Raw genomic sequence first — 26,376 nt, 5'->3', positions numbered from 1 at the left:
CTTTGACATTGCAGAATTGGCTTAAAGGTGACTTATTATGCTTCCCTGAACAGGTTAGGATGGGTCAATGGCCTATACAAAACCTGCTCAAAATCATTCTTAGATCAGTTCTGCCTATTTTGAGCTCATTTAAAAATTAATTATTTTAGGGCCTCCTGTCTCTTTAAATCCAAATAAGATGGCCTCCAATTTGTTCACAAGCTAAGTCATGTCACTGAACGACGTAGCGTACCGTTGGCTCATTTAGGTTGCACTGAAGAAATACTTCTGGGTTATTTTTAAAATGTACCTCAATAAAGTGTAGCATATTTATTTATGTCAATTAAAATACGAGGCCAAAACAATGTTTTATGAATAATAATTGTCATAATTTAATCCATAAATTATAATTCTGTAGAAAATTGTATATTGGACTCATGGGACTGTAAGCTACCGTCAATACGCCCTCTGGTGGATTCATCATGGACAAAAAAAAATCTTTATTTTTATAATAATCACATCTTTTATTAACTAAAGGTGGTAGCTGATTGTAGACTATATAACGTGTTGATGTGAAACACTAATTTATTACGTTTGATTATTGTTCACCGGCACATACAGATTTTTTTTTTCAGTAGCAGTCCAGCAAAATATGTTTTAACCATTTTTATCTTTATTTGTTTTTAGTTTCCTGCAATCATTCACTATTTTTTACAATTAAAAAAAAATTGTGATGATTTTTGTTTTCGTATAAGAAATTCTTATACGAAAGAATTTCGCATAAGAATTTCTTTATTATTATTAAAAAATGATAATAATGTTTTAATAATAAAACATTATTAATGTTTTCGTATAAGAACATACGGAAACATTCTTTTCGTATGTTTCTTTGACATACGAAAAGAAACAAATACCCTCCCTCAAAGTATTTCTACTAGCAAATCTCAAATTAGCTAGTGGTACGAATCGTGCTTTGACAAGTCAAAAACGAAACACTTGAACTCAGAACTAGAACTCAGCGTGGGTTGCTAGGTAACGGGCTGGAATTCCCTGGGGTTGCTAGGTAACGGGTTGGGCAATGCCTGCTGATTTGTGAAGTTACATTCAGAAGGTTTTAGAAACAGGTGTCTTTCCAGACACTAAAAATAGTTTTTTTTAGTGTCTGGTGGGATTTTCTTTTTGTTGTTTTTTTTTAAAGTGCTTGTTCTGTTTTTAGAAGCAGTAGAAACCCAAATGGAAGTACAAAAACAAGCAAAATGTGAATCTTGTGAAATGCGCCTCCTTTAAACTGGGCTTTCTGGGGGCAGTTGCCATTACTGATAAACAAAAAGCAGCAAATGGGGTGAAATTGTAACTCAAGTGAGAATGACGGGGCTGAGATGAGGGAGGGGGGCAGGACCTGGTATAAATGATTCCCACTCCTGCTATTGCCCCAGGATTCTACATCATCAAGCTTAACTAATGTGCAATTAAGCTGCAGACTGGAAGAAAATCACCTTGTAAAAACATTTGTCAAGTGAACTGTTTCTCTGTTCTGGGCGGCTAATTAACAAGGGAACGGGAAGAGAAGGGTTTGTTTGCGTGTGTATTTACATATACATGAAGAAAATAAATATCTGCACTGTTAGGGGAGAGCATTAACAAATCCCCGTCATATGTCTCTATTAGACAACACTGACATGCAGTCCCTATCATTAAGCAATAATAGTTTACTTTACAGCTCATGAACTACAGTATCAACAAATTAAGCCGTCTAATGGCGTTGGGTGCAAAGTAAAGTATGGAGGGTGGAGGCAGAACGCACGACTTTATTGTGTCTGTCACATTACGCGACACTGCAACCACTCTCGGAATAATGAAGACCACTACTAAAGTCATTTAAAAGTCAAATCATCGGCGTCTGTGAATTTCAATGATGTATATTAGAAAGAAGCATGCCAGGGGCTTGAGAGGCGGGCGAGAGCCGAGGCAGGGCAGCGGGTGTCAGGAGTCAGGAGGTTGCTCTCCTCTCTGAAGACACAAAGGTGATAGATGGAGCTACAAGGCTGGAACAGCTCCAGGGAGAAGAGTGCAAATGCAGGACAGCGAGGTGTTTTTAGCAGGAGCCGACATGCTTTTTAATGTGTTTGTGTAACAAACGTGCAGCCCCGAGTGTTGTGTGCGATGTCGTCCGGCAGGTTGACGAGGCCGAGGCCGTGCAGGTGGAGGACTCCCGAGTGTGGGTTCCTGCCGAGGAGCCCGTCGTTAACCCGGACTTCCTGCTTGACTCCAAGATCTGGGAGATTTGCCAGCAGATGCCCATCCACTGGATCCATCCCTCCCCCATGACTGGTGAGAGCAGGGGGCATATCTGCCTCTAAATGCAGACTATTAAGACTGTAGCTGTAGGGCTTCCCCACAGGCCATGTGGAGGTCCGTGAAGGCGGCACGATTTACCAACTGCATGAGCAGCTTGTTCAAGCTGCTCTTTGTGTGTCAGGAGAGTTTAGAGACATAAGGGCTGCGGTGGAGGGAGAAATCAGAAGAAAAACACCACTGAATTTGAAATTTGGGTCAAATGGAGGCACATCTGTGCAGGAATTTTAAAGCAACACCTCAAACACACTGCTTCCCTGTTGAACGCCGGAAAAACGTAAAAACTAAGATTATGTGTTTATTTATCTGTTTACAGTAACAATGGCTACCTTTCCTGGGGTCCACATCATAAAAAATAAAACATTTATTACAAAAATAGTTACACACACTGAGCATAATATTAGAAACATAACATATGAATTCATAGATGCACAATTATAACACTTTATATTATGAAATAACTAAATTTTATTAGAACGATAACATGTTTTCACTGTTATAACACTAAATAATAAAAAATTTAAGCGGGGTTCTTTTAAAAGCTCCAGCATTTGTTACATTTATAACAGGTGAAGGAAAAGAGTTTCATGTTTTCATTCCTCTAAAAATAAGTTTTCTGTCCAGCAGTCCTGTTGTATGGTGAAAGAGTGAAACAACTTTTTATTAAAATGATGCCAAATTTGGCTAAATAAAAATAGATTATTAGAAAAAAATTGGTATCTTAGATACCACAATATTTCAAAAAACGTCATAAAAGGTAAATTTCTACCTTGTATTGAACCAACTTAATGCTTTGTGCATCCTGATCATATTTGTGTTTTTGGAGCAATTAGCTCTTTTGGTTAAATGTTTTTCTGAAGCACTGAACCAATAGTGCAAGTGTCCCAAGACAATTATGCTAATGATTTGAGGAATTGATTTGTTCTGTGATGAACAGAACCAAAACTGTGTCTGTCTCTTTATAAACAGATTTCAGAACGAAAAGATCTTGGCAAGATTCTTGTTGAAGCTGGTAAGAAAGTATCATTACAGACCATTAAACAAGTTCTGTACTGGACTGAAAAGCCACTCAGAGAGGAAGAAGTCAAAAGAAAACACTATAAACTGGGATAATTTATGCAGAAATGTCCTGCTGTGTTTGGTCACAATGATCATAGTGACATTTTGGAGGAATAAAGGGAGAAGCTAGCTAGCCAGAAAACACCAACAGATGGCATCAAGAGGAAATAACATTCTGTAGAAATCTTTTATCAACATCTGAAGATATGAGCCAGGAAGTTGAAGTTTTCTACATATTGTGACCTTGACCCAAAGCAAGCTGCCAAATTAGATCAAGTGGATGAAGGACAAGAAAATCATTGTTTTGGAGAGACCATCACAACAATATTTCTGTATATTTACTAAAAATATTTACCAAGAATAGAAAAAACAAATAAGTTTTGGCCAATTGTTTTTAGATAAATGTAAAGATGGCAGCTGTAGTAATCAAGATGAAGAAGACTGAATAGGATTTGATGTGCACTGAAACATTTTGTTTAAAATTAGCAAAGCCTGCAGCAGCTCCAATCTGATAATGTTAAAATCACAATTAAATCAAACAATGAGTAATTTCATTTAGTATGAGATCAATCCAACCTGGGAAATTCAAAAAATAGATCTATAATATTGACATAAAACTAAAAGCTGGAATTATAAGTTAACATTTAGGTTTTAGTGAAAGTTTGTTTGTTCAGCCAGTGAAGGGCTGGATTGCAGGTTCACCTCATGTGCATTTAAAAAAAACAATGTGAAAACATTAAACCAGATCTTTGTGGAGATGATGAAGAACTGGCAGAGTTTCAGCTCCTGGAGTTGATTTCATATCTAAGAAAATTTACATTCTCCTGTCAGCATAAAGCAGCAGATAGACACGGTTTCACTAGCAGCTCCACAAAACAGAGACTTTAACCGCTGTGAAGATTGCTGTTTTGATAAACACTCAAAAAAAGAAGATTTAAAAAACATGAATATTCACCTGATGATTAGACATTTGTTTTTGTGAGTCGTTCTAATTTACGACTGCAGGGAGTGTGAAGCAGCGTGTTTACCAACAAGTTTGGCACATTAACTTCAGAGTTGATGTGAATATTTATCTGACTCTTGAAAACATATTAAATATTTTACAAAGAAATTTTAATTTTCATTGTTTTTCAGCCCGAGACACTGCAGTCTCTTTAAAATGTTTTCACTTAGGCTTATTTAAATTTGGAGCATTAAACCTCAAACTTCAGTGTATTTTATTAGGATGTTATGTTACTGAACATCGTTACAACAGCATGATGCTGCCACCACCATGTTTGGCAGTGTGGCTTTCCAAAGAGATGCATTTATGGTGAGCTTTGATCAAGCAGCAGGAAAAGAACTACAGCCATTGGAAGAAAAACAATTCTGTCTTTAATATAAGCATAATTGATAAAAAAAAAGGTTTTTTATTTTTTTCAGTCGCTCTAATGCTCATCCATACTGAAGACATTGGGTTGCACTTGATTTTTGTTTTTAGAGAAAAGGCGTCTGAATACAAACACACCTTTAAATCTTTAAAACCTTCTAGTTTCACAATTCTGTTCTATCCTAATGAAACAATGAAGTTTTATGTTTTAATGTAACAAAATGCAAAGTTTGTTTTATTTTTAATAAAACTGCACTGCAGAAATGTTAAATCTTATCAAGTATCTTTGGTCCAGTTTCCACTGCAGCTATCTTTGTACACTTGAACTAACTTGCAAGTAAATTTTCGCCATCATACAGGAGCTTATTTTAAGTAAATAATTCCTTAATAATGATGAAAACGTTCTGGTTCCACTGGTAGATTATTTCACTTGTAACAAAACATTTTTCCTGAGCTGTAAGTTAAATTACACTGGCTCTACAGCCAAAAAGTTGTCTGGGGTTTTTCAACTGTTTCAGGGTCATTTTGATGAGTTGAATCCAAAAATCACATTGGTTTTGCTAAATCAGGTCAACTTTCTGAACTATGGAGCAACATGAGCATCAAAATGCACGACTTGTTCTCACATCTGGAGTGATTTCCTGAGAATCTGGGATCAATGAGAGATGAAGACGTAATGTTTAATTTACATGTATCAGTGTTTATTATTCAATTTACAGAAATCCAGGTTTGTAATATTTAACTAATACACTCGTTGGAAAACTTTTTTTTTTCTCCTAAAACCTTTTTCGGATGAGAAATATTAACGGAAATGAAATGATAATGTCACAAAAATGTAATCAATTCAGTCAGAAGATCTGATTTCTCTAAATCAAATTAGAATAAAAACCCGACCTGATTTTTCAAAATTATGTTATTTTTTGATTCAGCAGTGCCAAATAGTCCCAATTCAGTTGAGAAAACAAACATCCAAAAAATATTTTTGTAACCCAGTGTAATCTGCCAATGCAACTCGTATTTTTCATCAATGTTAAGGAATTACTTACTTTAACACAAGCTCTTGTATATAAGTTAGTTTTTTCTTATTTCTAGTCAGTTATTTGGACGATAAACTAGACCTAAAATACTTGGTAAGATTTTGTGTTTTTGCAGTGTAAAACCAGCGCACCCGGCCACTTCCAGTGTGTTTCCGTTTGGTTATGGTGAGACTGGGATTCCTTCCAACATGCTGTAAAACTTGATGTTTCACAAATTAGAATTTCATGTTAGTGCAACAAGAACAGCATTGTTTAACCGAACAAGGAAAAAAAAGAGCCCAGGTTGAATCTGAGCACATTTCACTTGTTAATTACAAAAAGCCACAGGGAGAACAGGGTGAAATTTTAATCTTCCTCATTTCCTTTTCAAACAGCAGAAACTCACGGTCCTTATCTCCTTCCCTCCTGCAGACGCCGAGGCTCAGGACGTGGACACGCCCGACGCAGAGGTCACAGGTCAGCGTTTCACCCGGGACGTCCTGGACCACGTTCCAGTGAACGATTACGTAAGTGGAGGCCCTGCTCTTCCTCTTCCTCTCCTCTTCCTCTCTGCCAGAGACCACACCACGAGATACAGTGAGCTACTTCAATCAGGCCGCTCTGCCTCGACTCTTTCTGCATATAAATTGCTCACTAATTGATGTTAAAACTGACTTTGTGCACCAGAGGGCATAGCAATTGCTCTATATATCTGTTTAAGCAAGGCTAGTTCATTGAAGACTCCCTTAATGTCTCCCATTAATTGAGAGGAATATCCAGCCTTTCAAAGGCAGCAACTTGTGCCTTGCAGCGCCCGTTGGTGCTTTTTCTCCCCCTCCTCAGTCAGCGGACATCTCTGCACAAAGCAGCGCTCCCAAGGTCACTCGCTGCTGCACAGATGAGTTGCACTTATTAATAACGCTTTAATTATCAAAGCACATAAACCGCATGCAGAGGCCAAGTGTTGGGGTTTTGCATCGTGCATCCAGACCTCTCAATACAGCGTGATTAATTATCGCCGGCTCTGAGGGAAAATCACGCCGCACCGTAAATTACAGCGCAGTGACAAAAGCAAACCGCAGTTCAGACTCTTTTTCTGCAAAGAAATTCAAGCACTTCTCAAGCATTTTCAAGGTAAGTTTTAAAACTCCCCAAACTTTGGAGATAAAAACAATACAAATGAGCTTAAAAAAAACAGTTTCAGTTAGGGAAAAAAACAACTCAAAACCACTTTTTTTCTCACTCTCTGTCGGCTAGGCTACACACAGACCCGTTGCCATAGCAACTGACAACAACGAAGCCTTAGGTGTCAGGATTCAACACAAAAAGACACTCAAACATTTCCCACACAAAGAACAGAACATTCAGTCCGTTACAGTTTTATGTTTTTAGGCTTGATGTTTATTTTGAGAGATTATTGATAATTGATCACTGTGGTAGATTAGCTGCAGCTAAGCTAACACTGCGGTAGTTTATTAGCTAATTTAAACTCCTGCTCTACAAAAGATCTGTCAGAGTTGGTGTGTAAGTTGCCATTTTTAAAATTTTTTAACTGAACCAAAACTCACCAGATTCCACAGCACATCTACTGTACATGTTGTCAAAATCAAGCTAGCATAACTGAACTCCTGCCCTCTCCCTCATGAATTTTTTAATTAAAGCTTTTTCTTGACATTATCTAGTTGTCGTATTGTTGACAATTAGTAGCAAAGCACTACATCATTTTTTTCTTTTATACATCAGGCGTACATTTAAGATTTAGAGGATTATATTGCTAGCTTAACAGCTAAAACCAATGGTAGCCATTGTTAGCTAGCAGCTTTTTAGCCCTCCAGCAGGAAGATGGGGGCGGGATCTTACGCGCATGAGGTCGCGCTGGAAGGGGTTCATACAGAAATCAAGGACTTTACAGACCTTGAAAACACCTAATTGAAATTCAAGTATTTTCAAGGACTTCAAGCACCCGTATGCACCCTGATTTAAGATGCAGGTGACACAAAGGTTACACAGCTTTATGTTCAGCGCTAGAGTTGCCACTTCAGGTAACTTCAAGGATAATGAGTCAGGCGCGCTCTCCTCTTCACAGCGATGAGAAACGGAGAAATGAGACGTCGTCCCGTAGCGTTGACATTTATCAGCCTCGTCCCAGAAACACCTCAGCTTCTGTCTTCTTCCTGACTGTCCGTGCAATTAAAACAAACCAGGGGATGAAAAACTCTGCGCTCCTTTTGAAATATTCTGCCGCTATCAGCCGAGCAACGCGCACCATTACAATCCATTCCAGTCCGCTGTTTGTGGGTCTGCTGATAACAAAGGCCTTTGTGGCCAAGCGGAGGGCAGGCAGCAGTCTGTAATTGGGAGTCTGAGCTCTCGCTCATGTCGGTGGGATGCCACATGTGTTAGCCGCATTTATTTTTATTTATTATTATTCTTCCTCCTGCGCTCATGTAGCTGTGCACACCCACACACACACACACACACACTGGTTCCTTTCTTCTGACACACATAAAAAAACATTTGCTCAGCTCATCTGCATTTCACAGACCTGGGATCCAGTGCCACTCCGGCCCACAGAGCGCGCTCACAAAGCAGGATAATCGGCTGAGTCCTTGTGGCTGAGCCCGACAGATATATGCTGCTGAACTTTGCCACGGCTGCCCTGTTGGAGCGCAGGTTGTCTCCAAGCTGGCCCTGAACATCTCAAACTAAATAACTGCCTCCCCTGACAAGCCTGTAGAGAGATGGCACCGCTGTGCTTGACCCAAATAGCAAAATAGAGCTTTTGATATGAAGTAACCGGATGTTTTAAAGGAGCCCTATTATGAAAAATTTACTTTTTCACATTTCTCTACTTCCATTTGGGTTTCTACTGCTTCTAAAAACAACCAAAGCACTTAAAAAAAAACACAGCCGTGTTTTTGGCAGTAAGTTAATGTTTTTAAGAGCAAAAATGAGCCGTTTCAAAAAAAACCAGAATGTTAAGTCAATGCGCTGTTGCCTAGCAACCCAGCATGTTTGGTCAGCTGGTTTTACTGCTACATGTGCTTTACAATGGCTGCTGGAAAAGGCATGTGTTTTAATGATAACTTACCGTTCAGAAACCACTTGCTGCATTCTGGTTGGTTGTGCAGCAGGCTCCACTACTGCTTTTCAAAGACATACATTAGGATGCATGTCTGCTTGCAGCCGTTTTTACGAGTGAGTCTAAACATTTTAATGGCGGTTGTGGCCAGCAGCAACTCATTTGGATTTAAAGTGACAGAGCCCTGAAACAGCTCATTCTGGGAGGAGATAAAAATATGCAGAACTAGAATCTCATTATCTGAGAAGGATTTTGTGCAAAAAATTTAATGAACATAATTTTTTGTAAGTCCAAGAAACCCATCCTAATCTGTTAAAGAAAGCATAAAAGGTCACCTTTAATATGTAAACACAGGTGCTGTGTATTTCTAGCGTTGCAGGTTTCCAAAGATATGCAACCATTTTTTGGTGTTACCTGGCTGGTGCACCTTCTTCAACATGTCTGCAGTGGCTGATAGCAAGATTTTATGGAGTAAAAAACAAATATTAACTGTCAGGGTTAATTACTAATGGCAGGCTTTTTTATTTACATTTTTTATTTACAATTTTTATTTACAAACTATGTTTGAAAACTGTGAATCTTTCCATTTCACATTTATGCTCTACTTTGTGTCTATCGAATAAAAACCTAACAAATAGATGTTTTTGTTGAAAATGTATCAAAATATGGAGACATAAGTACTTTCGTAAGGCACTGTAGGTTTCAGTGCAATGCATACCAGAGGTAAAAAGCTGCAGGAATGTAAAGGCAGCAGAGAACTCTTCACTCTGAACCTAAAGTTCCTTATCACTCTGAGTATGCAGAAAAACATGACTGTTGAATTACAGTACATCGGTTTTCACTGTCATCCCTTCTCACTGTAACGCACAGAGAGATGGAAATCTAAGGCCAGGTCTCACAGCAACACGTTTCAAATGTTGCTCCATCCATCGTACCTGAAGTAACAGAAATGGAGGGCTTATTGAATACAAAGCAGGGAACGAAGCGTTATCGTTGCTGTTTTGATCACAGAATGAATGTGATGAGATTTAATAACACATCCAGGGATGTGCTTCATGAAGAGCGGCGATCAGGGTGTGTGAAATAATACCAACAAGTGTGGAGATTAGAGGAGTCATGCTTTGATTCGTTACAGCTTATTGAATGACTGACACAGTTTTCTACACTGCCGACTCATTCACACCCAGTGTCTCATACATGGAGGCGTGTGTGTGGGGGGGCGTGTGTGGGTGTGTGTATGTGTGTGTGAGGACGGTGTGATGAAATCAGAGGCAGCGAGGGGGTAATGGCTTTTACTCTTCATTAATGCGGCTTGTTTGTGAGTGACTGTCTCAGATTTCCCAAGGTGAACTATTCTTATCACCTCAGCTTCCCACGAGAGACGGCAACTCAGAGCGAAGGCGATTAATATGTAGGCTGCGTTTTAAAAGGATAGCTCTGATTAATTCTCTTTAAGCTACAATGCTGCCCATTGGCTGTTTGTGTTGATAAATGTCATTTGAATAAAATATTTCCTTCATTTCTTCTGAGCCGGAGCGCCAGACTTGGTTACATCCCAGTTCGGGCTGCGAGCGGCAGATAAGATTATCGTCGGTCCATTGACAGCCTTCGTGTTGTTTCCATAACAGATTGTTGCCTGGAAGCTGATGACCTGAAACCCGACTGGAACAATAAATCATTAAAAGCCTACCTGAGCCTGTCATAGTCATAAATCAAACGCAGCTATGCTCGATGTTTATCTGTCGCACCGTTTCTGTGTGTTTTAAATATGTCTCGCGAGTGTGTAACGCTGCTCGCCTTATCAACGCTCCAATCAGACGCATCACAGACTTCCTCATTGCTCTGACTTTTAGCAGATTCACAGAACTACTCACACCGCCGTCAGCTTCTTCACTTCTTACAGTATCAATACGTATTATTGGGATTTTATGTAGCCATCAAAACGGAGTGAGGCAAAAGTTTTTACACTGTAAAAACACAAAATCTTAAAGTATTTTTGGTTTAATTTCTGGTGCAAATACATCAGTTCACTTGAAATAAGACAAAATTAACTTAAGGTAACTTTCAGCAAGAAATAGCAGCTTAATTATTTAATATTGAACAAAAAGTTCTAGTTAAAGCTGAAGTAATCTGCCAATGGAACAAAACATTTTTCCCATAATATAAAACATAATTTGGAAAACTTGTAATTTTTCCCATATTATGAGTTTTTAGGGATGCACCCATATAAAAATGGGCCAATGTTGATATCAGACTTTAATACTGCTGCTATGACTGATAACCGATATTTACCAATATTATAGAGCTCTGGAAAAAATTAAGAGGCCACCTAAAATGATCAGTTTCTCTGATTTATTTTTTATAGGTAATGTTTGAGTAAAATTCTTTTGTTAACATCAACCTGGTTTTATTTACTGGACCGATACAGATTTGTTAAAAAATGGCCGATACCGATGTTAGTGCCGATATTTTGTGCGTCACTATAGGTCTCCCCATATGTGAAAAAATGTATCTCCTCTGCCCTTCTGTTCCCAGTGTTCCCAGTACAAACTACAGAAATACACCACTCAGCCAGAAACAACCAATCAGAGGCAGGAGGTGGGTCTTAGCGCTGTCAATCACTCTCACTTGCTCATAAGCTTCAACTGGTACAATGTAGCCTGCCATGAATGCTAATGCCAGTTAAATAGTTTTCCTGTAACGATGGATTGTTTTTCCACCATTCGCACATTGAGCAGATTGATTGACAGCGCTAAGACCCGCCTCCTGGCTCTGATTGGTTGTTTTTGACCGGGAGCGGAGCATTTTTATCTGTTTCATAACATACCACATGTTTCAGCTTTAAAGATGATTTGACTGAGCCATTTGAATATTTTTTTCATATTAAACTTTTTTATTTCAACACAAACTGTCTGGTGTTTAGTAAAACGCCTCATGAAAACCAGAAACCAGGACACAGTGGTCTGATAATGAAGCTGTTTGCTAATATTTCTATTGCTGCTGGAGTGTTTTCACTTCACCACTTCACAATTATGCCCCACTTTGTGCTGGTCTGCCACTTAAAATCCCAATAAAAAGTATTGACCTTCAGGGTTGCAATGTGACAAAAACTGGGAAGTTTCAAGGGATGTAAAAACAATTGCAAGGCGCTGCAGCAAGCAAAGACATAAACAAAAACAAAGAGGGATTTACTGCTGTGTGACTTGCAGAGTGGAGTGAAGAAATCCCTTTATTTCTGAGGTGGTGGGGGACGGACGGGACCGTTTCCCTCAGGGTTAAGCATTTCCCACACATTTTCTGGATGTGTTTTGTTCTGCATGGTTGCGTGTAGCTGAGTCATTGCGTGTGTCCGGGTCGAGGCCAAATCTCTGGATCCGAGGAGATTAACCAGCGCCGGATTGTCTCTGAGGATTCATTTACTAAAAGAGATTGAAATGTGGTCAAATGAATACCGAGGGCATTTTGCTACCTCAACCCGCGTGTTGCCAGTTAAGTGGCACTTCTCCGAACCCCCATCCGGAGGTTCTTGATCAGAGGCATGGCACTCAGCCCAAAGAGTCAATGGGGGCATGAACCAAGCAGCACAATGGAAAAATCCAAGGGCCATTAATTCTACCCAATTTACCTTTCGTTTGGGTTTCATTTGGCCCCTCTATAAATTCAGAGGCAGCCAGCAAGAGCAAATGAAAGAATCCTTCTTAGGCGATCATTACTCTGCTAATTGCTTTAGGAATGTGCCATGCACTTAAAGTCAAGGTCATGGGGAGGGCAGCGAGAAGTGAGGATCTCTAATTTGAATGCTCTGCTGGAGGAGGGGCGGCCATTTTAGAGCAGTCTGCTCTCCATCCGAGGGAGTTAAGAGGTCAAAGATGAAAGAAATAGTGCAATTATGTTAGTAACTAGCAACTAAGAGTCCCTTTGACAGGAAACAGCGCTGGTTGGGAGGTTATGAAGGGTGGCTTCACTGTGGTACTGTCAGTCGCTTTGCCTCAGTTATAATAGAAAAGGTCAAGGGTATTATCATATTGAAGCTCCTGAAGCTTAATTCAAACCTGTGCACTCCTGATCGCTTCGTCTCAGCTGTTAGACGCGACACAACTCTGCATTTTCACACACACCAGCTCTGATCTTTTGACTCGTTTGCCTTTTGCGTACATTTTCCCGACCTAGAACCAAAAGCAACCTCATCAATTCCCATCAGTCACTCCTCCTCCTCTTCCTCTTCCTCCTGCCCTTGCCTCTGGAGGACCGGCATTTGTCATGTGTGTGTGATGGCGGACCCGCTGTGTCCTCTGCAGAGGGACGTCGGGATCGAGCTGGATAGCCGTCTGGACGACCGCGGCTACTGCTGCCAGTACTGCCGCCGCGGCTACCGCTTCTGCCGCCGCTACTTCGAGCCCCTGGGCGGCTTCAACCCGTGGCCGTACTACTACCAAGGAGGCCGGGTCATCTGCCAGGTCGTGATGCCGTGCGACTGGTGGATCGCGCGCATGCTGGGGAGGATCTGAAGCTGAATTTAAATGGTTTCTGGATCTGAAATAAATCTGAGAAATATTCCAGACCTCATTTGTCCAAAGAGAGCATTTCGTATTCATTGATTATATTCTCAAAGGCATCATTAACTGCCTCATGTTGTATACTAGCGAATGAAATCAATGCTCTTTCACTTTTACTTCATGTTCTACTAAATCTGTTTGCACATGTACAGTGCTTTAAAGGGGCAGTATTATGTGTTTTCTAGGCATAATACAGTAACAATGTTACTGTCAGTCGTTATAAAAATTATGTATAGATCAAATATCACTTAAAAAAAATGTTGCTTCCTGGTTTAATGCCTTCAAATTGGGCCTCTGTCTCTTTAAGAACCCTTTTACAATGTTTTTACCAGCATTGAACTGAGTAGTAGCTCCTATAATGACCTCAGCAGATGTGCAGTTCCACCAGATGTTTGCTAATTGCTGATGGCTAGTCTGAAGGAGCTGCTCTGTGAGCCAGAAGCTTGGAAACTGCAGCTCTGAGGAGAAGCTGCGCCTCAAAGGCGGGACTAGGTCCAACCAGGCGTTTTGCACAGCTGAATTGTTGCCATGGAGTTTAAAGGATTTCTAGATATATCTCCAAGTATGTTTTTGATGAGGGAATAACATTGTAACATGATGTGAACCTCAAAAAGAAAAGTTGATTTTACATGATGCTGCCCCTTTAAATACACATGCAAACTTTTCTGATTGGTGCTATAATAAAGATTTAACCAAACTATTATATCTACCACCACAGCATGTTATGTGTAGTAATGAAACACTTTCAGGTTGTGAAGCACATTTTCTGTATAATGTAAATGAGTAGTTTGTTTTTTTTAGCCATACTTTAACAGTTTCCTTATATTTAGTGGACAGGTGTTGTGTTGCAGTGAAAACTAAGGAAATCTTAACAATGCTTAAAGGTCTATTACTCTATTCTGAGTTTGTGCCAGTCGATTTATTTCCTGAGCTTTTACCTTCTTGTTTGTTATTGTTAGCTAAGTTTTAAGGATGCAGATTCATAATATAAACTACACACACTCAGAATTACAGTTGTTCACAATTTATTCATTTTAGTCATTGAAAGTTAAATCTGTTATTTAACATTTTTGTAATTCAGGTGCTTTTTTAAAAAAGAACTGTGGTAACTCTGTCAAAAGTGTTGGTTGGGTTTGTTTGCTTCGCTTGGACACTTTACATATTTTTAAATTTGACTCCAACTTTGTTCCAGAATTCAATTAAAAATCTTCCTTTTGAAAAAATGATTTTTTATGCCTCCATGTTCTCTTTTGTTGTTTTTACTGATGAATAAATGACTCTTAATAATAAAGTGGTTATTATTTATTCTGAATGTCTGAAAAGGTAGAACATTTATCAAGCAACATTTTGGGGGAAAGTTTAATAAAAACAAAATCTGTAAGAATTTATGCAAATCAATAATATGTAAAGCAAATTTTACAAATTTTGTGATGAATCTGTTTTGGATCGCAGCTTCTCACTTTCTAATATAAGGAGGAGGAAATTTCCTAACAGACCTAGCTAACTAGCGTTCTAGCTTACTGAGGCACCCATCCATCTAGCTAGCTACCGTAGCTACCTAGCTAGATGGCTAGTTTCTGCCAACCTAACTTCTTCACTAGCAGATAAGCTAGTGAAGAAGCTAGTTAGTTGGATGGATGCCTGAGTTTAGCTGACGTTATTAATGCTATGTTTGCATTAGCTGACTACACTTTAAAAACTGTTTCTAGTTATAGTGTTTGTTTTGTTGCTATTTTCTCAGTTTATCAATGTCCACTATGCTGTTACTATGCTAACATAGTTGTAGCCCAGCTGAAAGCCCAGTAGCCCATAGCTGCAACTGCAAATGTTAGCAGTTTAAAACAACACTAACTGAATCTCTTCATACAATGCTACATTAGCTTAGCTGACTTTGTTTCACTGGAGGGAATAGTTTGGTTTTGCCACTGTTTTCTATAATTTCAATAATTTTGCAATATCTCAACCACTGGTGAGAAAACAGCTGCTGATGTAAAAACTGTAGGCAGGTTTTTAGTAAATCTACACTAAAAACAATGCAGATAAGCTTTTGTTAAAGTGTGTCTATGTTTGAAAATCATCTAAGTTGTGGTTTTCTGCTCCATTCAGAAGCTGTGAAAGGCCACTCTCCATCCGAACATTGAACTCAACGCTGCTTTACTTCAGAGGCCTATTGACACATCGTTCACATATTTTCATTTTCAAAAAAACGATCAAAGATCAGCAGCGCAATCCAGAAATAAAACTGTAAAGCTTAAACAGTTTTGATTTTGATTTAATGCTCTCCACATATCTGAAAAGAATTCCTGTATTTTTTTATCCAATAACATGCATTCATTTTCATATATTGAATTTCTCCAGTCTGGTACATCTTAACGTTGCTTTTTGAACAAAAAAAAAAGAAATGATCACCTCTCAGAGTTTCTACTAAAGCATTTAGAAGCCAAACTTATGACAGTGATGTTTTATAAGGTTGCATGAGATTGCAGAGGTATTCCCAGTAAAGTTTTCGGCTTATATCTCTGTCTCTTTTTCCGCTTGCATAACACGCAGATAAAGGTTTTTTGCTAAACCAACGGCAGCCCTCCAAGGGCAAAACAAGAGAGTGTGAAAGAATCAACAGGAAGAGAAGCAAGCTCCAAAAACATGACGCACAACAACAAAAAAAGGTGAAGAAAAAACATTGAAAGACATTTTTGGTGTAAAAATTACACTTAGTTTTAAAAAAGATATCAGGGGAAAAGTTGCAAGATGTTTAAAACGGTAAAAGAAACAGATAACCAAACAATGATGACTTTATGTTGCAAAGTGACTTCGTTGTTTTTTTTTCTTTTTTGTTTTTGGCATCAAGCTAAACTTTGTTTGTGTAATAAAAGTCGCCGGAGTCTCTGCTGTGTTTTGTGTTGTACTTACTGATCTGTCCTCCTTTGTTTCCACTGCTGCTGCAGTCTGCAAAAAAAAACAAAAAACATATAAAATGCTTAAAATAGTGCTTGTGTTTCCTGCTTTGCTGAGACGGTTCTAATCTGTAACGATGCATGTCGCCGTGCTGAGCTTGAAAAACCCTCATCTGTAAATAACAGATAAGCAGGAGAGATATGCATTTGTAATTGATGTTCTGTCATCACAATAACAAGGTGCGCGAACGCCCGGGAGAATCAAAGCTACAACAGGGAAAGAGTGGAAATGAAAAGTCGAGTTGTGACGATTTGCTGTTTGAAGTCTTCTCTATTCTGTTTTCCAATTAAAATTTCATTGTCTGAATAATCTCACTGGTTGTATTGTGTGAAATGTTATAATTTCCTTGAAAGACTCTTGATACCCAGGGGTGTTTGTGTGAGAATTGATAGTCTGGGTTTGAATCCATAGAAGAGTCAAATCCGCCTCTCCTCTCCATTAATCCCTTTCCTCATTAGCTTGGTGAGATAAAACAGATATATATGCGCTTATTGTTTCTTTTTTTTACAACTTCTGTGCATCTGATGACTAATAATTCATCTTTTTATGAGGATATAAAAGCATCTCTCTCGCCTACGATGTAAATATGCCTGTTGACTCACGTGGGTTTGATATGATAATAATGTCAATGAAATCAAAAATAATTGTCAGTGACGTTGCTTTTGGTGGAGGAAAAAGTTATCTCAAGCACCATGTAAATGTATGCAAATGATTTGTGAACATGTTCATAGTTCAGACGGTAACCAGATTGTTATTTTTAAATCAATAATGTCAATAGCCCAGAGCATCGTGTCAAGTAAAAAAAAAGCTGCTATGTGTTAACAAATTCAGTAATTGCAAACATATTTCAAAACGCTGACAAGTGAACTGCAAAGCCCCTGAGGCGTTTCTGAAAAGTTCATAAAATCAGAGTTAAGATAATACATTCCTCACTATTTTCACCATTTATCACATCAAATACCAGAGATGCTTTACTCACAGATGGGGGAAAGTGCAACAAAATGTTATTTTTAATAGGTTTCTGTAGGCAGTGACGGTTTCTCAAACTCTTTTTGTGAAGATGAGAGTAAATCGCTGTGGAGGCTGAGGGAGCGGATCCGATTGGGACGGTTCCCCCAACCGGAGAGGCTGGTACAGAAACCACAGCCGACCATGAAGGCCAAACTTTACAGACGTCTGACTGTTAAAAAGATTCAGCTACTGATGGAAGCAGAAGGAGAAAAATCCTTTATCGTCCATCAGTGGAGAAACTGTGACGGCGTATTAGGGCCATCGTAGAGCGAAAAAAAAAAAGTCCAGGAGTAAATTTACGCCAAAAAACAAGGAAATTTTAGATATCAGAAGTTTTCTACAAAAATCTGGAAAATCCTGAGTTTGAAAGCTTGAAAATGTGCTTGAAAAAATCCGATATTTTCAGCTTAATCTCAGACACAACAAAGTTTCTGAGCTCCAAAAGTCCAAAAGTTAAAAAACTCAGAACTTTTTAGATTCATCTCAGAAGCTTGGAAATTTCAGAGTTTGAAAAAGCAAATATTTTTTTGAAAATAATTCAGAAATTTTGAGATTGATTTCAGCTCCAAAAGTCAAAATTTGCAAGAAAAAATGTTGAGGTTAATTTCAGACATTTTCTAGAAAAAATCCTCGTGTTTGAAAAGTAAAAAAATTGATAGAAAAACTCAAGACATTTTGAGATTGATCTCAGAAATGTCCAAATCCCTTCCAGAAAATTTCTGAGTCTGGAAAGTTTAAAACTTTTTACTTTTGTAACTCAGAAATTTCCAAGTTAGAAAAAAAGATAATTTCTGCCAAAAATTTTGAACTTTTTAGAATAATCTCAGAAATTTTCTACAAAAAAACAAGAACATTTCTGATCTGCAAAAGTAAAAAGAATTGCAAGAAAATAAATTGAACTTAGTCTCAGAAATTTTGCAACATTTCTGAGTTTCAAAAGTCAAAATATTTTGATTGCTTAGTTTTTTCAAGCAAATTTTTGACTTTTGGAGCTCAGAAATGTTTTTTTTTTTCTAGAATCAATCTTACAATTTCTGAGTTTTGAAGAGGAAGCATACTCCTTTACAATCTATAATTGCCATATTGCGCCGTTGCACACATCTGTGTGTCTCAGAACTGTGATTTTTGGTACATTCACTCTGTTTGGATGATTTTTTGTGAAATTCACACACATCTAAATTACACTGCCTCAATTCAACCAACTTTTAGCTGCCCTGATCCAAACGTTTTTGTTTTCTTCTCATTTTTCTGAAGTGAAGCCCTCCAAGGAAAAAGCTGATGGAGAAACGTTTGCGTATAGCAGATTTTACCCCTAGAGCTGCTCGATAATTCAGGCAGACATTGGGAATCTGACCCAGTTTCTGTAAAAGCAGCAGCAACTTGATAAATAATTCTCCAATGGCTCATTAAGCATCATCCACTGTAAATAAATTTTAAAAAAGCCAACAAGATACAAAATCTGAGGTGGCTGAACTGACATGCAACAAGCTTTTCCACATAACAAGAACAAACACTTTAAGTTCATTTCTTATATAAAAAAAATCTGTCTGAAATTCAAACATCTTGTTTTCACTAAAGCTTTTTTATATCTCAAAACGGAAGTTCATTTGCATTCTCACGCCGTACAAAGTGCCTGAACAGTGTCAGCATCAGACATGAGGCGCGCTCTGTGACAGCGACCTCCTCCCTCACAGATGAAAACTAAAGAATGTGTCGTTTCTAATAAAGTCCTGCTCTGTTTTCCTCATGCATTTCATATAGGAACACCCCCTGCAGCACTTGTTTATCACTGTTTTGATGAGGGAGGGGGAAAGAGTGACTGCTCAGCAGGATAAACACAAATACCAAGCATTTACCAGGTTATCACAGTTCAAAGGATTCCTCCCCTCCCTCTTCTCTGTACCTGGCCAGAGGATTGGACATTTTCACTGAAGCTGTCCAGTGAATTAATGCGTTTTGTTATTTATCAGAAATGCAGGAAAGACTTCACTTCCAGCTGCTTATTTTCATTTCAAATAATCCCTCGTTTGTTTGGCTGTGCGAGTTGCTGGTGAAAACCCGAATGTATGAGGAGTATCTGTATTTAGATTAGTGACCTGAAGGAACGGCTCTCTCCAATCCAACACGTGTATCACTACTGCCATCTTGTGGACAGGAAGTCAAACTACTCTAATATATATAAAAAAAGAAGAATGTATTTCTCTATTTTTATTGCTCTGTCTTCCTATTTTTACTGCCTTTAAATTAAAAATGTCCTCGTTTCTCTGAGACAAGCCTAAATTCCTCTGAATAACCTAAACCGAGTTAACTCAGAGAGCCTTTCTCTGCAGTGAGTCTGGTGACCTGATGGTTAAATAAGCTCTCCGTGTGCCGTTCCTGCTTCAGGCTGGAGGCACAATAATGTCAGTCGTCATCCTTCAACCGCTCCCACTGTGAGAGGCAGCATGGCACAGCAGTAAACACTCGCGCTGTGTCAGTGGCTGCAGGCGACACAGAAATAGTCCTCCTCTTCCAGGACCCGGCTCTCCTGCTCCATCTTCAGGGTCTCTGACTCACAGACACAGCGGCTGCTGGTCGCCTTCATTGTTGCAGTAATCCTCCAGAACAAAAGGGGGAAATGAGACGATGAGCAAAATCAATGCCTCGTCTGCGGAAATACTTAGGAAGACGTTTGCTGGACTAAAGAGGGTTTTATTGAAACTGACTAAACTCAAAACGCTCTATAATCATATGTGATGGTGAGCAGTTTACACTAGAAACCAAAGATAATGCTTCGATTGTTGACTGTGAGTACTATAACTTTGTATGTTTTGTGTTTTTACAATGTAAAGGACTTTGTTGCTGAAATGTGCCAAGTTTCCATTAACAATAAAATTGCGCAAATTGAAATTATGTAAATCAATTAAGTAAATCTGCAGTAGTATTTTTTTTTTTTTTTACATATTTGTTAATTGTAACCACATCATGACAATGTGGCTGAGTTCACTGCAGGCTTTGCTGCTCAACTCCGATTTTTTTGTGAAATCTGAATTTTTTGAAGCGGTAGTTCACATTTCCAAATATATGGAAATATACCTGATGTCCAGTGTGAACCGCAAATGAATAAAAGTGTCCCGCATGCGCAGTAGAGGGCGCAGTAACGTCACACGTAGCAATCGTGCTCAGTGTTTTGCCAACAGCCATAAAAAAAGAAGAAGAAAAAGAAGCGCTCACTGTTTGCGGAAGTAAACATGGATGCTAATGGTGAAGCATAGCTTACGATTTTAACGTTGTTATCCAACCGCAGCACATTTACAACTTAATCCTCAGCTAAATCCGCCATGGTTATTTTTTCGCTCCGCGCTCGCGCGTATCAGGACGCAGAATAGTGACGTTTGTCGAATATCAATGACGTTCAGGTTGCATGAAAGCGACCGGGCCTTCAGATTCAGGTCACATTCAAACAAATCAGAGGTGCCGGATTTAGGAGCTCTGGATTCAACACTTTTGAAAGACTTTTTATAAACAGCTGTGATGGAGTCAGCAGCACATTGTCCGAAAAACAAAAAAACAAACATTATCCTCCCAAAATTCTTGTCTTCTTCGTCGTCGTTTTCGCCAGTTGATCACGTGACTCATGTGACGTTAAGAAAATGTTTCCATTGCAGTTTTGGTAAATATATCTGCTTCGTTATAGCCAAAAACATGAGTTGTTTTTTTTTATTGAATTGTTTCCATTAAGTGAATTTACTTTTGTAATTTCAATTTTCGCAATTAATGGAAATGGCCTCTGTGCCTACTGTAAGCAATTAATCAAGTTAAACGTAAAGAAATTTGGAAAAACGTGTTTCAAATGTGTGTGCTTTATTCGTGTTATTTTTCTATTCTTACACTAAACCTCTTAAAGCGAAATCAGCCACAATGGACCCAGGCAGGTCAGAACCTGGGACGGGAAAGCCAGTACAGCCATGGACACTTTCACACACATAAACACATTAACATGCTGCAAAAGAATCTGTGTAACCTTTTCTTTCACCAAACAGAGACTTAACACACACACACACACACACACACACTCCCTCTCATTTCACTATGCAAGCTGTGCTGACAGACGCGGCTGTCTTCAGCTGCAGGCATGTCACATGCTAATGTATTCAACCACCCACAGCAACTGGAGAAGCAGCAGTGCTCTTAAGTACAGTCCAATCAGTCTCCGGACTGCTAATGGCACCAATCCAGTTTCCTACAGCAGCTTTTACTTTCTCTTTTAAATGCCATGCGATCAAATGTCCCCCGAAGCTGCAGCGGCCCGACAGTACTGAGTTTTCACGGCAGAAACGGTTTCATTATGTCGACAGCGGAAACCGATGGACTTGCTAACCGCTATTTGTTGTTTCCTTGGTTAAAGCTGCAGTTTTATAAACAAAGTTTTTGTTGTTGAACATATTTTTGAAAATGTCACCATTTTGAGACAGTTTTGTTATGAGACATATCATTTGTGAAAACTGAGCTACTACTGCTGTCTTAGGAAACGCGCAGCTCCCGTTCAAAACCAGCCAATCAGAGCCAGGAAGCAGGTCTAATCACCGTCATACTCACCCTAAATGAGCGAATGGAGGACAAACAACTTACCCATACAAGAAAACCGTTAATCTGCCGTTATCGGTGGTCATGCTAACTAGCTTTAGCATTCACAACATGCTATGCCAGCTGCAGCACCACATGAGATTTTGATTGATCGTTAAGAACTGGCCCCTGCCCCTGATTGGGTGTTTCTAGTTAGCGCTGAGAGGAGCTACATTTTTTTCATAGATTGTCATACATGTGACAATAGCTGCATTTCTATTGCAAATATTTTGCTTTTTAAAAAAAACTATTGATGAGACCGAAAAGCCAAAACATGATAATTACGAGTTTTTTTATTCAGAAGACATTTTCATTAAGCAAATTTATTTTCAATATGTCATATTGCGCAATTTTGCGTTTGCTGGAAATGCAGCTAGTAAAATATAATTTTTATTAAAGTTTCGTCCTGTTTTAATGACATTTTATCTCAGGCTCCAATCATTAAAAAAATTACTTCTCTTGCAGAAAATAAAACAGCAGCAAATAATGTAGAGAGGAGATTTTCTTTTTAATTAGCATATTGACTTTTTCTTAAAAATCTAGTCTAAGTTCAGCATAAAAGGAGGCCATTGACAACCCAAGACAACAGAAGCAACAAAACAAAATGCAGTGGACATACCTCAACAATTCACAGACAACAGTGCTTTAGGAAAAATAAAAAGATCAGAATACATATGAAGATAATCCTAACAGAAAGTCAGATTTTAATGCAAATATAACCCAGTGTATTTATTGATTGTCAAAACATTTTTGTGCCAGCGTGTTTTACATTCAGAATGCCTGCAGGATGTGGACCTCTTTGGCTCTGGTGAGTTTGTAAAGCAGACTGTGGAGGTCAGGTAGTCCGAGTTTCCCTCGCTCAGCGGCTCGGCTCGGCCCGGAAAGAACAGCCGATTGGGCCGCGATGCGACTCGGGATCAATATGGCTTCATCCCCAACAGGGAGTTCTTAACCAAACGGGACAGAAAAACAAGAAGAAGGCACAAACTTCCTCTGACCAGAGAAACAAGTCGGGTTTTTTTGTTCCTAACAAATGTAGAAACTTTAGATTCTAAGCAGAAAATCAGTATTGACTGATACACTTGATACTCTGTGTAATATAAAATCCAATAGTTCTGAAAGCACAGCCTCGACTGTTGGAAAAAGGAGAGAGGTATATCCGCTGAAAAGAGGGAACAAAAAGCTCATTCAGTAAATGTTTAACAGAGATATTCACAGCAGCAGAATAATGATGCTGCGCTGAGCTTTTAAGACCAGAAATTAAAAAAAGAAAAACTAAACAAAGCTGATTATATGGAGAGCTATACAAAAAGGGAAAAAAGCCATATAAGCTTCCTGTATCTTCTTTTTCATCTTCCCTCAGGTTTACACGTAAAAATAAAACGAATGTGCCTTTTCTTTACAGAATTTAGGAATTAATAAAATAAATAAATTTGTTGTGGCCTTAAAATTGAATCTCAATTGCATATTATACGTCTACATACAGTATATATATATATTTATAAATTCATATATATATTGTTTTACATAAACAGGACTTAAACCTAGGAGCATCAGAGGGAGAAATGGAAATAAATCACTTTTATTCTGCTTTTCTTGCTGTGCCCTCCGGTCTGCAACTCCACACAGAAAAATGCCCTTTTACATGTTAACAGTTTTTTTATGCAGGGCTGACAGAGAGTAGATGCACACCTACTCTGTCTGTTTCAAAATAAATGAATATTAACTTCCTTGTTTTTAAAATAAACAGTAATTCTTTCTGCAAACATCTCATAAGGCACTCTTTACTTAAGCTGCGTCAGGCGTCCCTTCTTGTTGCACCGTTTGGCTTTCAGTCCTGGTTTTTGGTTTGTTGTCCTCTGATAGCGTCAGTCCGATGAGATGCAAAGGTTAAGAAATAAAAACAAAAACTTGACTGGCACGTTTTTCATCGTAGACATTGATCCCACGTTTGGATTTGTGGAATTTTTTTATCTACATGGAATAATCCTTATTGTAAAAGCTAACTTCTTAAAAAGAAATGCTAATCACTCCCTAGATCTTTTGAAATTAGGCACATGGTCACATAACATGAGAGTAAACAATAAATCCTGAGGCTGAACTGACCGACTTTTAAGAGCAACATGCTGCAAGTTCCCTCACTTCTGATGTTCGAATCAGACCGTTGTGGTAGGAAAAGGAAAATATCGAGTCTGTGGTCAAAATAAATGTGATTTTTTTGTGTGTGTTTTGAAAGAGTCCCGTGGCCCTAAGCCTCTGCAGGCTCACTTTTTATCTGGATAAAGTTTGCAGGCAGCTGGACGGAGAGCGGCAGCTCCTGCAGGGTTTTGACGCCCGGCTCCGGCTGCAGAGACATTTCCCCGCGAACCTCCAGCTCCTCCACCGGGGTCAAGCCCTCGCCGGGGCTGCTGCTCTGGGAGTAACGTCCGTTTATTAAAGGTTCGCTCGCCGGCGCCTGGGCTTGGCTTTGACTGGTATCGATGATCACAGTCCTGTACTGCAGCTCCGCCTCGCCGGCCTCCATCTCCTCCTTGTCGAACGTGTGCGCCGCCAGCGACAGGTCGCCGTTCACCATCGACTGGAAGTAGCTGGAGTCCAGCATCTCCTCTTTGACCTGCAGCGCCGACAGATCGCTGGACTTCAGCACCGTTGCGATGACGGTGCCCGGCTGCTGTGCCACCATGGCGTGCCCGCCGCTGGTGTTGATGGTGACGAGGCGGGGCAGGCCGTTGAGGCCCGAGCCGGCGGAGCTGATGACTCCTGCAGGGGAGGAGCAGGTTGAGACCGAGGAGGAGGAAATGGCGGAGGAGCCCAGACTGGTGACCAGGAGCTGCTGCGGGAGGCCGTCATGCAGGCCGGCGCCGCCGCCAGCTAGGGACGCCGTCTGGATGGTGAGCACGTCTTTGCCCCCCGCGGCGGCGGAGGGAACGGTGTGGAGGATGACCCGAGGAGGCGAGGAGTGGCTGGAGTCGCCGTTAGCCAGAACGGTGAGGGGAACCGACTGGAGGGAGCCGGAGGAGGTCAGAACCATCGGTAACGATACGGGGCTGCTGATGGTCCTAAGGAGACAAAATGATTAAAACTCAATATTTATCTGGGTTTTTCCCTCTACAGCCTGGAAAAATATCAGGACAACCTTTAAAAACCTGATAGCAAAGGATGAATCTGCAGCCAAAAAAACACCTGACTAATCAAAACAGTGAAAGGTTTATCTGTTCATTACCTTTTAGATTATTCAATCAACAATCAGATAGTAAAAGGAACTTAATTACAGATTTCCTTTTTACAGAATTTGAACCAGGTGAAGCTAAAACTGAAGCTATGCTACTGAAATAGTTCTGGCCAGAACATATTTACAAAGGTTTTTTTTATTTTAAATGCAAATGTCTGTTTTTTGTACAATTTTGACTTTATTACTAAGTTTGTTATTTTAAGTCTGTATTCTCCAATTACTAAATTACACTGAAAAAACACAAAATCTTAAGTATTATTCTTCTAGTCTCTAATGCAAATATCTTAATACATTTGAAATAAGACAAAACAAACTCTAAAGTAAGTTTTCAGTGTCTTATAGGAGCTTGTTTTATGTAAATAATCGCTTTATTTTGATAATAAAGTACTATTTCACTGGCAGATTATTTCAGGTAAAACATTTGCTAGCGTAGCTGTGGAACTAGTACTGATTTCGTTTTACAGTCATAAACAAATAAAGATAACTTTTGAAATCCTGTGTTTTTCCAACATATTTTCACTGAAAAAACCCATGAAATTTTTAACACGAAGCAAACTGAAGTATCGCAGAAAGAACAGAAACAAAGACCAGAGGTTTAGGAATAATAAAATAAGTCTAAAATGTAAATAGACGCCAGACGAGAGGACATGTTTGGTATAAACCAAGTAAAACAATCCAGAACTGAAAAACATAACTGCTATTCAAAACATACCAGGCTGAGAATTAAGAGAGAGAGGCCTAGTCAAAGCCCAAACCCCTTAGACAGCACACAGCTGAAAGTGAGGAATAGAGTAAAACTTTCCTCATTCTGATGTCAGAAACCGGACGTTCCTATAACCAGTCAGTATTTCCTCCAGCTGTCATTTAAATTTAAGACATTTAAAATAAATTTTCACCTACTTATTCTGAGCCTTTTACCCACTTTTAAAATTAAAATATAAAGCCTGATGAATAACCAAGATGAACATTCGGCCTACATCTTTGGAAACATGGATATATATATTTATTTTTATTAAACCCTACTGAGAAATACAGCCAGTATATCACAGAGAAGTCCTGTCCTCATCATTATTGTAACAAACAACACAGATATCTCCACTGTATAAATTATTATTCTGTCCACAGTTCCTAACTGCTGAGCTTTTCCAGCCTGGAAA

General features: G+C 39.1%; 2 protein-coding genes across 3 annotated transcripts in view; one reads left to right on the top strand and one right to left on the bottom strand.

The window, feature by feature from the left end:
* The window catches only part of tnmd (tenomodulin), an 83,208-nt gene extending 69,476 nt beyond the window's left edge, over positions 1–13,732 (top strand). Inside the window, exons 5-7 of the mRNA XM_023328196.1 lie at positions 2,157–2,310; positions 6,211–6,305; positions 13,159–13,732. Of these exons, the coding sequence (XP_023183964.1) occupies positions 2,157–2,310; positions 6,211–6,305; positions 13,159–13,368 (459 nt within the window). The 3' untranslated portion in view covers positions 13,369–13,732. The remainder of the gene's footprint in view (positions 1–2,156; positions 2,311–6,210; positions 6,306–13,158) is intronic.
* An 8,744-nt stretch (positions 13,733–22,476) lies between these two features.
* elf4 (E74 like ETS transcription factor 4) overlaps positions 22,477–26,376 on the bottom strand; it is a 63,773-nt gene continuing 59,873 nt past the window's right edge. For both annotated transcript variants that reach the window (XM_023328730.1, XM_014468942.2), the window contains exon 9: positions 22,477–25,046. In XM_023328730.1, the coding sequence (XP_023184498.1) occupies positions 24,236–25,046 (811 nt within the window). In that variant the 3' untranslated portion in view covers positions 22,477–24,235. The remainder of the gene's footprint in view (positions 25,047–26,376) is intronic.

Source organism: Xiphophorus maculatus, chromosome 23 (genome assembly GCF_002775205.1).
Source record: "Xiphophorus maculatus strain JP 163 A chromosome 23, X_maculatus-5.0-male, whole genome shotgun sequence".
Lineage (NCBI taxonomy): Eukaryota > Metazoa > Chordata > Actinopteri > Cyprinodontiformes > Poeciliidae > Xiphophorus > Xiphophorus maculatus.
This window is presented reverse-complemented; position numbering and strand designations above follow the sequence as displayed.